Here is a 15,635-nt window from a genome sequence, read left to right on the forward strand (position 1 = left end):
CTAGATTCTTCTTTAGTGTGAGATCTCTGTGGTTTCCAAGTATTTCTACATGTCAGTTAAATCATCTTCTCCCCAGTTATGTGGTGTAAATAGGAATGCTTATTCCATTCCAGAGTAGAGAAAGCAGTGACTCAGAGCAGATGAGGGACTCATCTAAAGTCACAGAGATACTAAGTGATGGTAACAGACCAGAAAGCCTTTAAACCTCTAACACAACCTTTATACTAAGCTTCTCTGAAACAAAGAGGAGGGTTCACAGGCATCAGCACAGGAATCAGGTGTCGGCTACAGAGGGGAAAGCATGCACGATGGGTGGAGGCTGGCTGATGAGTGATAGGATGGCAGACATCAGGAAGATACCTTCTCTTTCCTGAGTGTGTCCCCCAGATACGATGGAGATCTAGCCTTCAGTGATGAACTTAAAGAAGTGAACAATTCTATCATCCCAGGGGCCAAAACAAGCAAGAGAAGGGGATAGTCAGATACACATCCTAGACCCTGAGAATCAGATTAAAGAATGTTTTGGATAAAAGGACAATGTGTCCAGAGATTCGTGAAGCAAGTACAGCTAAACAGAGAGGGGAGAGTTTGAGTTCCAAATTCTGAATCAGCTAATAAAGTAAATGTGACAACATATGAATCTCAGAGCTTTGAAACTGGAAAGTTTATCACAGAACAGTGGCACAAAATTGTAGCAACTGTCAAAAAATCCTAGTCATAGAACCCCCCTTCCACCGTTGCTGGGAATGTAAATTGGTACAGCCACTAAGTATGGAGGTACCTTAAAAAATGAAAACTAGAGCTACCGTATGATCCTGCAGTCCCACTCCTGGGAATATATCTGGAGAAAACCATAATTTGAAAAGATACATATACCCCAATGTTCATTGACACACTCTTTGTAATAGCCAATACACGGAAGCAACCTAAATGTCCAGTGACAGATGAATGGATAAAGAAATATGAATAATACTCAGTCATAAAAAAGAATGAAATAAAATCATTTGCAGCAATATGGATGAACTGAGAGATTATCATACTAAATCAGACAGAGCTTCTGCACATCAAAGGAAACTATTAGCAAGGTGAAAAGACAGCCTTCAGAATGGGAGAAAATAATAGCAAATGAAGCAACTGACAAACAACTAATCTCAAAAATATACAAGCAACTCCTACAGCTCAACTCCAGAAAAATAAATGACCCAATCAAAAAATGGGCCAAAGAACTAAATAGACATTTCTCCAAAAAAGACATACAGATGGCTAACAAACACATGAAAAGATGCTCAACATCACTCATTATCAGAGAAATGCAAATCAAAACCACTATGAGGTACCATTTCACACCAGTCAGAATGGCTGCGATCCAAAAGTCTACAAATAATAAGTGCTGGAGAGGGTGTGGAGAAAAGGGAACCCTCTTACACTGTTGGTGGGAATGCAAACTAGTACAGCCACTATGGAGAACAGTGTGGAGATTCCTTAAAAAACTGGAAATAGAACTGCCTTATGATCCAGCAATCCCACTGCTGGGCATACACACTGAGGAAACCAGAAGGGAAAGAGACACGTGTACCCCAGTGTTCATCGCAGCACTGTTTATAATAGCCAGGACATGGAAGCAACCTAGATGTCCATCAGCAGATGAATGGATAAGAAAGCAGTGGTACATATACACAATGGAGTATTACTCAGCCATTAAAAAGAATACATTTGAATCAGTTCTAATGAGGTGGATGAAACTGGAGCTTATTATACAGAGTGAAGTAAGCCAGAAGGAAAAACATAAATACAGTATACTAACGCATATATATGGAATTTAGAAAGATGGTAACAATAACCCAGTGTACGAGACAGCAAAAGAGACACTGATGTATAGAACAGTCTTATGGACTCTGTGGGAGAGGGAGAGGGTGGGAAGATTTGGGAGAATGACATTGAAACATGTAAAATATCATGTAAGAAACGAGTTGCCAGTCCAGGTTCGATGCACGATACTGGATGCTTGGGGCTAGTGCACTGGGACGACCCAGAGGGATGGTATGGGGAGGGAGGAGGGAGGAGGGTTCAGGATGGGGAACACATGTATACCTGTGGCGGATTCATTTCGATATTTGGCAAAACTAATACAATTATGTAAAGTTTAAAAATAAAATAAAATTTAAAAATAAAAATAAAAAAAATAAATCAGACAGAAAGACAGATATCATATGATACTGCTTATATGTAGAATCTAAAAATAAAGTATACAAATGAATGTATAAACAAAACAGAAATAGACTCACAGACACAGAAAACAAACTTATGGTTACCAAAGGGGGGAATAAATTAGGAGTTTGGAATTAATATATACACACAACATGTAGAATAGATAACCAACAAGGATGTACTATTTAAGAAGAGAACTATACTCAGTATTTTGTAGTAATCTCTAAGGGAAAAGAATATGAAGAATATGTATATGTATAACTGAATCACTTTGCTGTACATCTGAAACAAACAAAACATTGTAAATTAACTTATTTCAATAAATTTTGTTTTTGGCCATGCTGTGTGGCTTGTGGGATGTTAGTTCCCTGACCAGTGATTGAATCTGGGCCCCTAGAGGTGGAAGAATGGAGTCCTAACCACTGGACCACCAGGGAATTCCTTCAGTTCAGTTCCATTCAGTCACTCAGTTGTGTCTGACTCCTTGGGACCCCATGGACTGCAGCATACCAGGCCTCCCTGTCCATCACCAACTCCCAGAGTTTACTCAAATTCATGTCCGTTGGGTCAGTGATGCCATCCAACCATCTCACCTTCTGTTGTCCCCTTCTCCTCCCGCCTTCAATCTTTCCCAGCATCAGGGTCCTTTCAAATGAGTCAGTTATTTGCAAAAGGTGGCCAAAGTATTGGAGTTTCAGCTTCAGCATCAGTCCTTCCAATGAATATTCAGGGCTGATTTCCTTTAGGATGGACTGGTTGGATCTCCTTGCAGTCCAAGGGACTCTCAAGAGTCTTTTCCAACACCACAGTTTAAAAGCATCAATTCTTCTGTGCTCAGCTTTCTTTATAGTCCAACTCTCACATCCATACATGACCACTGGAAAAACCATAGCCTTGACTAGACAGACCTTTGTTGTGAGGGGGGCTACCCCATGTCCAAGAGCAAAAGGAATTCCTTATACTTCAACAAATCAATCAATAGGGGGAAAAAAAAAACAGGAAAAATTAAAATGGTTCTTAGCAAAATAATGTGTGGGAAGAACAAGAAAAGAGGATTTCTATCTGGGTAAATATTTAATATTAGTAGTAAACTATTTGAACTTTCCTTAAAGTTCAAAAAGATCATTAAAAAATTAATATTAAAAGTAAACTATTTGAACTATTTGAACTTTCCTTAACTTCTAATACCTTAATTCAAGGAGAATGATCTTCAGAGAACATCCCAGAAGATTCATATTCCATGTGATAAAACTGTTAAGTGGTTAATACACTGAAGTGTGGAGTTGATGCCTGGTCTAAGACTATGGGAGGAGTCAGTAGTAGATAAGGTAACATTTCTAGTTCCACCATAGACTGGGTGGTTTAAACAACAAACAGTTACATCTCATAGTTGTTGAGGTTAGAAGACAAAGATTAGGACGCTAGCAGGGTCAAGGTCTGATGAAGACTCTCTTCCTTGCTTATAGATGGTGATCTTGATGTATCTTTACAAGGCACAGGGAGAGAGGGCCAACTTTCTTGCTCTTCTAAGGACACTTAGGCCATTCATGGGGTTTTACCTTCATGACCTAATCACCTCTCAGGGGCCACAACTCCTAATACCACCCTCTTGGGGGTTGGATATTAAACATGGGGACACAAATGTGCTGTCCATAACACACCTGGAGAACTAAAATGTTCAGTATCCTAAAGAAGGAGAAGCTGCAAAAAAAAGAGAGAGAGCGAGGTGGGTGGCGGGATAGGTCAGTGACACAAGAATTTTCACTGTTGTTTTAGAAGAAAAGTGAATAAAGTATTTCAAAAAGGATGTAGTCCTCAAATACTGGGGAGGGTTCCAGTAAGTTGGCAACTGAAAATTCACCATTGGATTTGACAAGATGGAAGTCACTGAGAACTTTGGTAAGTGCCATTTCAAGTGACCTTGATGAGAGCGCAACCGCAAGGACCTGAGGTGAGTATAGGAAGTGTAGGAGTGGAGACAGCGACTGCAGGAAACCCTGAGGGGTTTTACTGTGAATAATAGCTGAAATGTGGCAATAATTGAAGAAGGATGTGAAGTCAAGAAAAGGAGGTTTAAGTTGGAACACTGAGACATGTTTGCTGAAGCGAATGATCCAGCAAAAGGAAAGAAACTGATAAAAAAACAGCAGTGATAATTTGAAAAACTGTCTTTGGAAAGATGAATGGAAATGTGGTTATCTTTAAATAGGAGCAAGGACACATCCTCCACCATTACTCAAGAGAAAGGAGGGAACATGGCCACTGGCATAGACACCTTGTTGGGATTAGGGGTGCAGCAAGGCCAAAGATACAATGATGTCTGTTTTCTCATAAAGAGTGAGATGAGACCAGTGGAGGGTGAAGGACATTTGGGGAGAGAGGAGAAGATGTCAAATAATTGAGAATGGAAAAGTGGCTTTACTGTGAACATATACTGATGGGTACCACGTTGTTAGATGCACATTTGAGATTCATGATCATACATTTGACACGAGCTTAGGTAGCAGTCAGGTGTGTGATATTCTCCAGCGATGGCCAGCTGTTCGGCTACAGGTGCAGAGTATGTGAATAGGTAGCTGCAAGACTAGAAGAAACAATAACTGCAAAGGTTGGAAGTGGGAGAACTCTTTAATGAGTTTCTGCAAGCCCCAGAAATGATAGGGATTGGCCCAAAGTTTAGGCCACCTGCTTGCCTAGATCCTAGACCCAGACATCTGCCACTGGAGTGGGTAGAATGCAGAGAATGCCTCTTTAGGGACAGACAAGTTGGGGGCATGGAGTCAGGTTGGGGTCACCACCATTGCTCACTCTCTGGTGATGCTGGAAAACGGCACCCCCAGGAGACGTATGGATCCCAAATGGAGAATTCCTGTTTTAGTGGACATCAGTACTTGATGGGAATGGGTCAAATCTCTCAAGGTGACAGAATGGAAAGAACAGACTGTAAATGACTGGCATAGTTTATAAGTACCTAGAAGATAAAGAAGTGACCATGAGGACACCATGTGGGCTCAGTAATAAAAAGTCAGACCCAGCCATTCACTTCTTTTCCTGATTGTATTAAAACACTGTTAGATCAGTACAGGTGGGTGAGCACAAGGGTTTTGTTCTATGGGGAATGAGAAAGAGAGCTGTCCAGAAATAGGTGAAAACATTATTGAGTACTATTAAGAGTCCAGTGGGTACTGAAAGTCAGACATGACACTAAACTGCATCGTTGGGTAAATGTTCTCAGTTCTAAAGAGCATAGGATTGAAAATGTGCTATTCACATTGACTCTTAGTTAGAGATCCACCTGATGTGTATGGCAGAAAGATGTAGGGGTAAAGAAGCTGAAGGTCCTAATGGGAGGACTGAATGATACCAGGGTACTAGGTTAGCTGGGGAAAGAAAGAAGAGAGATGAGGAAGAGGCAGAGGACTGAGATAATAGGAGACATACAAATAAGCAAATGCAAGTCTTGGAGTAAAGAATTGGTGTGGTAGAAATCAAGATTTGGGTTACCTGGCAGGGTTAAGGGTTGTGATCATATAGTGAAAGGATAGTTTTTCATGCAGGTTTCCTGGAGAGGAATCAGACACTTCTGAAAATTATGAGTTGTGTGCCAGCCTAAAAAGTTCATCCTTTAGCCTTTTGGAGATGGAATAAGGGAGGAAAATTGCTTGTTAAATTACCCCTGAAACTCAATGTCTTTCTTCCTTAGAACTGTGGAAGTTAAATTGTTATTAGGGCATCTGGGACTTCATCTAATCAACTTAGTACCTCAAGTTTTTAATTTTCCTTTGGGATTTTTAAATACTTCTCCATGGAAGAGCAAGACAACCTTGCCTTTGTTCCCCCCCATGAATATAATTAAAAGAGACAGGCTTGCAAAGACCTACTGATGGGTCACACTGGGCCCTGCCAAAGTATGGGATCAGGATATGAAGCAAATCCCATTAATTATAGCAATCAATGATTCCTCCAGAGAGTAAGGCTTACAATTAGAGGTTTTCAAAAACTTTCGAGGCCACTGGAGAGACTGTAAAATAGAATCAAAGAGATCAGCACCCATTCAAGCAAAGACTTGCTTGATACTGGGCAATTTCTAACTTTGTATGGATAGGCCAGGCCCCACTCAACAGTTCTGTGAAATTCAGTTCCATAAAATTTCATCAGGGCCTTTGATAGAATATCCATGTCCTTAATTATAAACACGTATTTCTTTTCTATTGCAAGGTTCCTCCTTAACTTCACAGATCTGTTAGTGGATCTGACATAAAGAGGAAATTCGGATACCACATATGGGAATGACAAAAGTGGCATGTGAACTGAGTGAACTAGCGCATAAAGGGTGTTGTTCCTTTAAAGAGCTGTTGGATTTGTTTAGGTAATCACCTTTTGATGAATGCACTTGCTAGCACAATCTTCTGCTTATCAAGGAGTTATAAATCAGAACTGGAAAAGACATCTGGAAACATCTGGCCCCTTCCAAAGCAATAACATTCCAGCGTATTTCCTGACATACTACACAGACTCTTCCTATCATTTGGTGTCGCTCTTACACACTAAAAGTTCTCAAGAGGAGGTTCTGGTTTGACTTTTTACATTATATTTTCCCCAAAAGAGCAATCAAATAGCTAGACATACACGTTTCCCTTTTATACTCAATTCTTATGTTATATTCTAATTATTTGTTTAGATGTCTGTCTCCTCACTGGCTTAGAATTTCAAGAAATTAAAGATGTGTTCATTTCTTTAACCCCCACATGAAGATGAATATATGTTCTGGGACTCTATCCTGTAGAAACAAGGGTACTAATAGGTGAGTAGCTTTGTATAAGAAGATGTATTAAGTGTTGTTAAAATGAGAGTAAACTGGAACTAACATGAATGTCCATCAACTCAGGAATAATATTAATAGAAAAAGTTATTGTGAGTCTCTGTGATGGAGTGTCATTTAGCTTTGAAGAAGAATGAGCTTGCGCTGCATCCATTGACTTGAAGGGGATGTCCATGATGTACTGCCACATGAGAAAATCAATCAGCAAACAAAAGTACAGAGTGCGATTTCAAATTGTAAAAATAAACGACACCCTGTGAAAAACAGGTGTTTATATCTGTGGAGGAACAATCGCTAGGGGTTACCTTGAGGATGATGAGAAAGTATAAGACAGAGTGTGTGGAAGGAGATAAAAATAGTCTAGCAAAATGCAAAAATATGCCATAACGCTAAGGGAAAAGTCAGAATGCATGTTTATAGTAATAATATATTAAAAATAAATATTTACCTTTATTGATGTCTTCATTGGTATCCAGCATAATTCTTAAGGCATTACAGAGACTATTTCAGCTGATGCCTCCACCAACACTGTGAGGTCAGGATTGTTATTTTCCTCATTTCACAGATGAGGAAACTGTAGCCCAGAGAAGTTTATAAATTGACCCATGGTCATACAGTAAATAGCAAAGCTGAGGAAATCCCCAGTGGCTCAGTGGTTAAGAATCTGCCTGCAATGCAGGAGACACAGGAGACAAGGGTTCAGTCCCTGGGTCAGGAAGATCCTCTGGAGAAGGATACGGCAACCCACTCCAGTATTCTTGCCAGGAAAATCCTATGGACAGAGCAGCCTAATGGACTACAGTCCAGCCATAGAGTCACAAAGAGTGGGGCACGAATGAGTGACTGAGCATAGCACTGAGCACAGAGGAAAAATAATAATAGACAAATAGGCAAAAAAATGAAACTGCATTTTTTTCCTACAAATTAGCCTGGTTAAATGACAATAACCAATTTAATGAAGTGATAGAATTGTGAGTTTTTTAAAAAATATTTGTTATTATTTATTATTGCCATGCTGTGCTTAGTCACTCAGTCATGTCCGACTCTTTGCAACCTCATGGACTGCCAGGCTTCTCTGTCCATGGGGATTCTCCATGCAAGAATACTTTTAAATAAAGTAAAATTATTAAAAATAAAGGGAAGAAATGGGAAGGACGGTGGTTTTTAAAACAAGTCCTCAAATACTTTGCCATTCCTCTCTGAGAGAAGAGCTCCATGTTTGGGCCCTTTGAATGTGGGTGGGGCTGTGACAGCTCTCATCAACCCCATAGCAGAAGGGGGTTGTGTGTCTTTGGTGGCTGGATCAAAAACGGTGACACAGCTTCCTCCTGGCTTCCTGTTTTGGGACTCTTGCTCTGGGGAATGCTAGCCACCCAGCTGTGAGTCCTACTTGGAGAGAAACAAAGGCCCCTGCCAACAGGTACAATCTACTCCCGGATTTCAGATGGCTCCAGCCCCAGAACCTTAGAACCTTCCAGCAGAAGCCCCTGACATTGCCAAGCAGAGACAAACCACGAGCTATGTCCTGTCTGGATGTCTAACTTCCAGAATCCTCCATGGGCATAAAACATGGTTGGATTTCATCGTTGTTACTACTGTTGTTATTGCTTGGTTAGGGCTTTTTTTGCTCAGAAATTATATAACAACAATCTAAACCAACAAGGACCTTCTTCAGGGATGTTTGTCAATCTGGCATAGATTTCCCCTTGGTCTTATTTTTCTGCTCCCCTTAGGTATATTTTGATGATTAATTTTATGTGCCAACTGGCTGGACCATGGTGCCCCAACATTTGGCAGACCACCCTCCCTAATGTGGGTGGGCCTTACCAGATCAGTTGGAGACATTCATAGAACAAAGACTGATTCCCTCCCAATGCAAGACAGAGTTGCTAGCCAGCACACTGCCTTTGGACTTTTACTTCAGCTCTTACCCGAGCCTCCAGCATGTCTGCCATCCCTTCACACTGTACATTCACCAAACCTCCAGTAACATTTGCCGATTCCCTGAAAACTCTTTCTCTCACTGGTCTGTTTCTCTGGGCAACCCTGACTAATACACATATTTTTTCTTTTACTCTGCTTCCCAAACTCCTCACCAATTCCTCTAGCCTCCTAATGTCACTATGCTGCTGCTGCTGCTGCTGCTAAGTTGCTTCAGTCGTGTCCGACTCTGTGTGACCCCATGGACTGCAGCCTACCAGGCTTCTCCGTCCATGGGATTCTCCAGGCAAGAACACTGGAGTGGGTTGCCATTGCCTTCTCCAATGCATGAAAGTGGAAAGTGAAAGTGAAGTCACTCAGTCGTGTCTGACTCTTAGCTACCCCATGGACTGCAGCCTACCAGGCTCCTCCATCCATGGGATTTTCCGGGCAACAGTACTGGAGTGGGGTGCCATTGCCTTCTCCCAATGTCACTATAACATCCAAGTAAATCCCCACTGTTTAATTTCATATGCATTTGATGTCTTTAAGAGGGCTAGAAAAGAGACTAATGCTGGCTGAAGAGTCAGTCTTCTTTACTTCCTCCTGCCCCTCCCTCTTCAGGACATAAATCATGATTAATACACATCTATTGCCAATAAATGAGCATGATAACACCAAGGGCAGAAAAATCTAAGCAGACAAAGGCCAGGGAAGGAGATCAACTGTGACTTCTGCATTGAATTATGGAATGACATATGCCATTAAGAATGCCCAAATGACAAAAGATCAGATCCACGCAAAGCAAAAGAAAAGGTGCAGCTTACCCCTCGAAGCAGTGGGCGACCGTCAGAACCCATTTCTTGGCAATGAGGACACAACCACAAATGTGCCCACTGGGTTCACTCTGCAGGGAACACTGCCAGGGCCACCTTCCTGGGCGACTTGTCCGACCCCCTAGAATCCTCTTGTTCATCCGGGCAGCAGGGCGGCGCCCACAGTCTGCCAAGGAGCAGGACAGAGGACAGACAGATGTGACTCATCGCTAAACCCAACTGGATGCCTGCATCTTGGCTGTCATGTACACGAGATCATTTTTCCCCCGAGCCAATCCAGTTAGGTTCATATACCATTGTTATACCACAAATTCTCTCACCTTGTTTAGTACACAGGAGAGAAATCTTACTTCTGCTGTAACAGGACTGCCTAGATTTGGAAACAAAAAAATGGCATAATATTAAGTTACGTATTTATTGTTTACTTCAAACACTTTACCAGTGGAAAGGAAAACACAGGTTGTACTTAAGACAGGAACTCTTAAGGCAGGGCTGTGGTCAGCTATCACTTTGGGGTGGGGGTATAGGAAGGATGTACTTTTTTAGTGTATTTAACATCATGATAGTTTCACATTTGTGGGAAGAGAAACTACAGTTAGCCAGGTTTCTCCTATCACCTTAGCTGTTTGCACCACCCAGAATATAAACTCAATGATTTTCAAAGTAGGGAGAGGAAAAGGAAAGGAACTAGACTGCTTCTCAGAATGTGTGATGAGGAGGGAGCACGTCAGATTTTTATGCTTATGGAGAGGGTGTGTATGTCCAAAAGAAACTGAGAAATGGTTTGAGAGAAATAATGTATTACTTCAAAAAGGTAGAGAACAGACAAAGGAACTGAATATTTAGACTAGAAGAGAATCTTGTAGAGACTTTATTACCTTTTAAAAAACTGTAGTTGATTTACAATATTGTGTTAGTTTCAAGTATACAGCACTGTAATTCAGTATTTTTTCTGATTATATTCCATTATAGCTTATGATAAGATGTTGAATATAACCCCTCATGCTATACAGTAGATCTTTGTTGCCTATCTGTTTTATGTACAGTAGTTTGTACCTATTAATCCCATATTCCTAATTTGTCTCTCCCTGCTTCCCTTTCACCTTTAGTAACCATACATTTGTTTTCTATGTTGCTGAGAACTTTCAGTTATTTGTTTTCTATGTTGCTGAGAACTTTCAGTGTTAAACTACGTATCTATGATTAGCTGACAGGAAGAAGGGGGATTAAATCCATGCCATGTTACTCTAGGTGGCAGGATCAGAATCAATAGGTGGAACTTATAGAAACAGTGCATTCAGGAAAGCAAAGCTTTTTAAAAATCAGAGTTAAATTTTGAAGGAAAACACATGGCCATGTTTAAGCATCTATCAATGTGGCTGCACAAGAGAATTCAGTTCAGGGTGTGATAAGTTTATATCACAAGGTTCTCTGCTAAGCATTTATTCTACAATGCAAATTTAAAGGAAAAAAACAACACTTTGAGGCTATCAAATATACTAGGATGTGCGTAGAATCCTTGATCTGTCAGGAAAAAACAAAACCCTAAGTATTAATTTCCACATTCCTTTTTGAAGACCTGCTATATTTTCTTTTGTTGCTAAATTTGCATGTGGATCTGTGTATACAATAAATTATATAATACAGAAAAAGCACATATACGTTTTACCTTCCCATAACCTGAAGTCCTATCTCCTCCTCACTCTCGTCTCATTATCCTTAGTTTCTATGTAGCACTTCCAAATATGTGAAATTCATTGTTTGTTATTGCTTATACTCTCTCTTCTCACCTCTAAAGTGTATGTTTCCTGAGACTAGGGTTCTTGTCCCCCTTATCACTTCTACATCCCCTCAGAGCTCAACAATAAACCTGGCATAGAAAAGATAGCAATGATTAGCTGTTATCTATTAGATCTTAAAATCATAGCTTTTAGGAATAGGGAAAGATCAAAGACTATCTATCTGTCTTAACTCTTTTATTTTAAAAGGAAATTGAGGTTGTGTGGGATCACACATCTAGGTAGTAAGGCAGGACTAGAATTAAATCACTGACTCCTCATTTCAAGTGACTTTATCTATCTATCCATCTACCTATCTATCTATCTACCGACCTAGAAGGGCTTTCCTGGAAGTTCCAGTTTGGGAGAACAAACCACTCTGTTGGAAGATTCAGGTCATTGTTTTGGAGAAGGTGCTTCAGTTGACAGAAGCAGAAATTTTCAGAAATTTGGTCACAGTTTTGTCTATAGGGAAAATGTCAAGACATCTAAAGAAAAATGACCCACCTTTTAATTTTCTTCTTTGAAATTCTTAAGAGGTGGTTTCCCTAGCACTAATTAAAAGCTTTGGAGTCACAAAAACTTGGTTTGAGTTCAGAGAATAGCACTTACCATTTGTGGGCTGTGAATCTGAGCAAGTTTTATGTAAATATTCTATAGCTATGCCCCTATAATGTCATAATCACTAGATGTGTTGCAGGGGGAAAGACAGGCGGAGGGGCCCCGCGAACAGACTGAGAAGAGCGGACGCGCTCACCGGAAACGCCCGTCCCTCATCCGGCACCGCTTAGGCTCGGCCCGGGAGAGCACGACCACACCACATCCATCAGTTGCACTTTCATGCCCCTATAATGTCATAATCACTAAATGTGTTAATTCCCTCAATGTATCTTTCTCCTGCACCCCTGCTCATAGATGAGGGAGCAACGCTTTTTAACATTCCACGATTTTTTTTTAGGGGAATTTTTTCAGAAGTGAATTTTCGAGGTTACTTGATTACAATTTCTTTGTGTGTGTGTGTTTTTCTCAGACTTTCCGAGGTTTATCAGCTGTCATTACTTCAATTTCTTCTGTTAACTAGTTCCATGTAGCATCTGTAGGAAGTGTAGACATTAAGAACTTATTTCAAACAGGATGTGAAAAAACACTCTAAGATTAGAACCCGAGCTCCTCATCCTACACTATGATAGTTTCTGTAATCGTAATTTAAAAACGCAATTAGCCAAAAGAAAAAGATGTAAGTCTACAAAGAAGGAAAAAAGCCAAATGATGTTGAAATACAAATGTCCTTAGGTAGTCTATGGAAGTTCCTCTTTGATGTGACACATTTAGAAGACCTTAGATTTGAAACAGAAGCAGGGCCTTATTGATAGACCTTTGCTCCATAATCCACTCCACACAGCTCTAGTGATGGGTTGTCTTACCCTTTTACCAGTAGTTGGTGCAAAGTTGTTGCATTAAGGCTCTCCCAGTTGGAGTGTAATGTAAGCCACTGTTGGTCTTGCTCCTGTTCCTCTATCAATTTGGTCATAGATGGTTCCCTAATAGAAAGACAAATACCAGATAAATATTCTAGTGCAATGATCTTTGACCAAGCAATATCATTATTGAGCACTTACTTCTGCCTGCCAAAGTAGAAGATGTGGGCTCGATCTCTGGGTCAGGAAGATCCCCTGTAGAAGGAAATGGCAACCCACTCCAGTATTCTTGCCTGGAGAATTCCAGGGACAGAGGAGCCTGGGGGGCTATGTCCATGAGGTCATAAAGGAGTCAGATAAGACTTAGCAACTAAACAACAACAATAACAACTCTTACAAAAAAGAAGCATTAAATTAATAGTCAATATTTCAAGAGGGGGATTAGTATTCAAAAAAGTTTGCTATGGAATGTGATCAGCAAGAGAAGTTACTAAAAGTATCCTGAAGCAATAAAGATCCACAATGTTATAACTATTTTAGTCACTCTCTGCGGAAATATATTTGTACATCTGAGGTGTTGGAATTCTAACATATGCCATGTAAAAGCCAATACCTGAAAAACAAGAGCAAGTTTTGGAAGGAATCAAAAGTAAATAAAATGTAATTGCCTGGAGTATTTTTCATCTTTTCTTATCTAGTATAATCTTACAATAAAGCAATATCTTACAATAAGTAATAAGTAGAGAAAATCAATGGCTATTTAGTGTCTGTTTAGACAGTATAAAATTGTAAGTGGGATTTTTTCAACATACTGCAAAATATTTATGCAGTAAAAATTAGGAAGGACTCTAGGAAGCAGAGATAGTGGTGAGCATCATTTTGCTGTTTACCTATATTCTCACTCAGCTTCCACCACTACTCTGCTTTGAATGCCTCATTCAGGTATCACATAAATACAATTGGCCTGTAGCCAAGCTTTAAAATTTTAAGTTTCCAAACTGTTTGGGTTTTTATGTAAAATATCCTATACTGCAAGAAATAGTTGGTTCACTTAGGCAATCCATATTTGAAGAAAATCTTTTGGATCTTTTTCACCTGATGCTATCACAGGTCGATGAGGTGGTGGAATTCATTTTAGACAGGAGGAAGGAGGGTTCCTTCTGAATCTGGAAGAAAGTAGGAGAGAAGGAAATAGGTACTTGGATTTGGAGATGGGGAGAGAATTCAAGAGAGTTCATGAGAGAATGCAAATTAGATAATCAGATGAGTTCAGTTCAGTTCAGTCCCCCAGTTGTATCCAACTCTTGTGACCCCATGGACTGCAGCATGCCAGGCTTCTCTGTCCATCACCAACTCCAGGAGTTTATCCAAACTCATGTCCATTGAGTCAGTGATGCCATCCAACCATGCTTATCCCCTGTCGTCCCCTTCTCCTCCCACCTTCAATCTTTCCCAGCATCAAGGTCTTTTCAAATGAGTCAGTTTTTTGCATCAGTTGGGCCAACTATTGGAGTTTCAGCTTCAGCATCAGTCCTTCCAATGAATATTCAGGACTGATTTCCTTTAGGATGGACTGGTTAGATCTCCTTGCAGTCCAAGGGACTATCAAGAGTCTTCTCCAACAACACAGTTCAAAAGCATCAATACTTTGGTGCTCAGCTTTCTTTTATAGTCCATCTCTCACATCCATACATGACTACTGGGAAAACCATAGCTTTGACTAGACAGATCTTTGTTGACAAAGTAATGTCTCTGCTTTTTAATATGCTGTCTAGGTTGGTCATAACTTTTCTTTCAAGGAGTAAGCATCTTTTAATTTCATGGCTGCAGTCACCGTCTGCAGTGCTTTTGGAGCCCAAGAAAATAAAGGCTGTCACTGTTTCCCCATCTATTTTCCATGAAGTGATGGGACCAGATGCCATGATCTTAGTTTTCTGAACGTTGAGTTTTAAGCCAACTTTACACTCTCCTCTTTCACTTTCATCAAGAGGTTCTTTAGTTCTTCCTTACTTTCCGCAATAAAGATGTTGTCATCTGCATATCTGAGGTTACTGATATTCCTCCTGGTAATCTTGATTCCAGCTTCTGCTTCATCCAGTTCAGCATTTTGCATGATGTACTCTGCATATAAGTTAAATAAGAACGATGACAATATACATCCTTGATATACTCCTTTCCCGATTTGGAATGAGTCAGTTGTTTCATGTCCAGTTCTAACTCTTGCTTCTTGATCTACAAACAGATTTCACATGAGGCAATTCACGCGGTCTGGTATTCCCAACTCTTTAAGTATTTTCCACAGTGTATTGTGATCCACAAAGTCTAATGTTTTGGCACAGTCAATAAAGCAGAAGTAGATGTTTTTCTGGAACTCTCTTGCCTTTTCAATGACCCAATGGATGTTGGCAATTTGATCTCTGGTTCCTCTGCCTTTATTAAATCCAGCTTAAACATCTGGAAGTTCACAGTTCATGTACTGTTGAAGCCTGACTTGAAGAACTTTGAGCATTCCTTTACTAATGTGTGAGATGAGTGCAATTGTGCAGTAGTTTAAGCATTCTTTGGCATTGCCTTTCTTTGGGATTGGAATGAAAACTGACCTTTTCCAGTCCTGTGGCCATTGCTGTGTTTTCCAAATTTGCCAATATATTGA

General features: G+C 40.2%; 1 protein-coding gene across 3 annotated transcripts in view; it reads right to left on the reverse strand.

Moving 5' to 3' along the window:
* CORIN (corin, serine peptidase) overlaps window positions 1-15,635 on the reverse strand; it is a 309,430-nt gene that overhangs the window by 20,504 nt on the left and 273,291 nt on the right. For all 3 annotated transcript variants that reach the window (XM_019962698.2, XM_070791393.1, XM_070791394.1), the window contains 3 exons: window positions 12,989-13,105; window positions 10,107-10,156; window positions 9,778-9,952 (listed from right to left, as the gene is read on the reverse strand). In XM_019962698.2, the coding sequence (XP_019818257.2) occupies window positions 9,778-9,952; window positions 10,107-10,156; window positions 12,989-13,105 (342 nt within the window). The remainder of the gene's footprint in view (window positions 1-9,777; window positions 9,953-10,106; window positions 10,157-12,988; window positions 13,106-15,635) is intronic.

Source organism: Bos indicus, chromosome 6 (assembly GCF_029378745.1).
Source record: "Bos indicus isolate NIAB-ARS_2022 breed Sahiwal x Tharparkar chromosome 6, NIAB-ARS_B.indTharparkar_mat_pri_1.0, whole genome shotgun sequence".
Taxonomy (NCBI): domain Eukaryota; kingdom Metazoa; phylum Chordata; class Mammalia; order Artiodactyla; family Bovidae; genus Bos; species Bos indicus.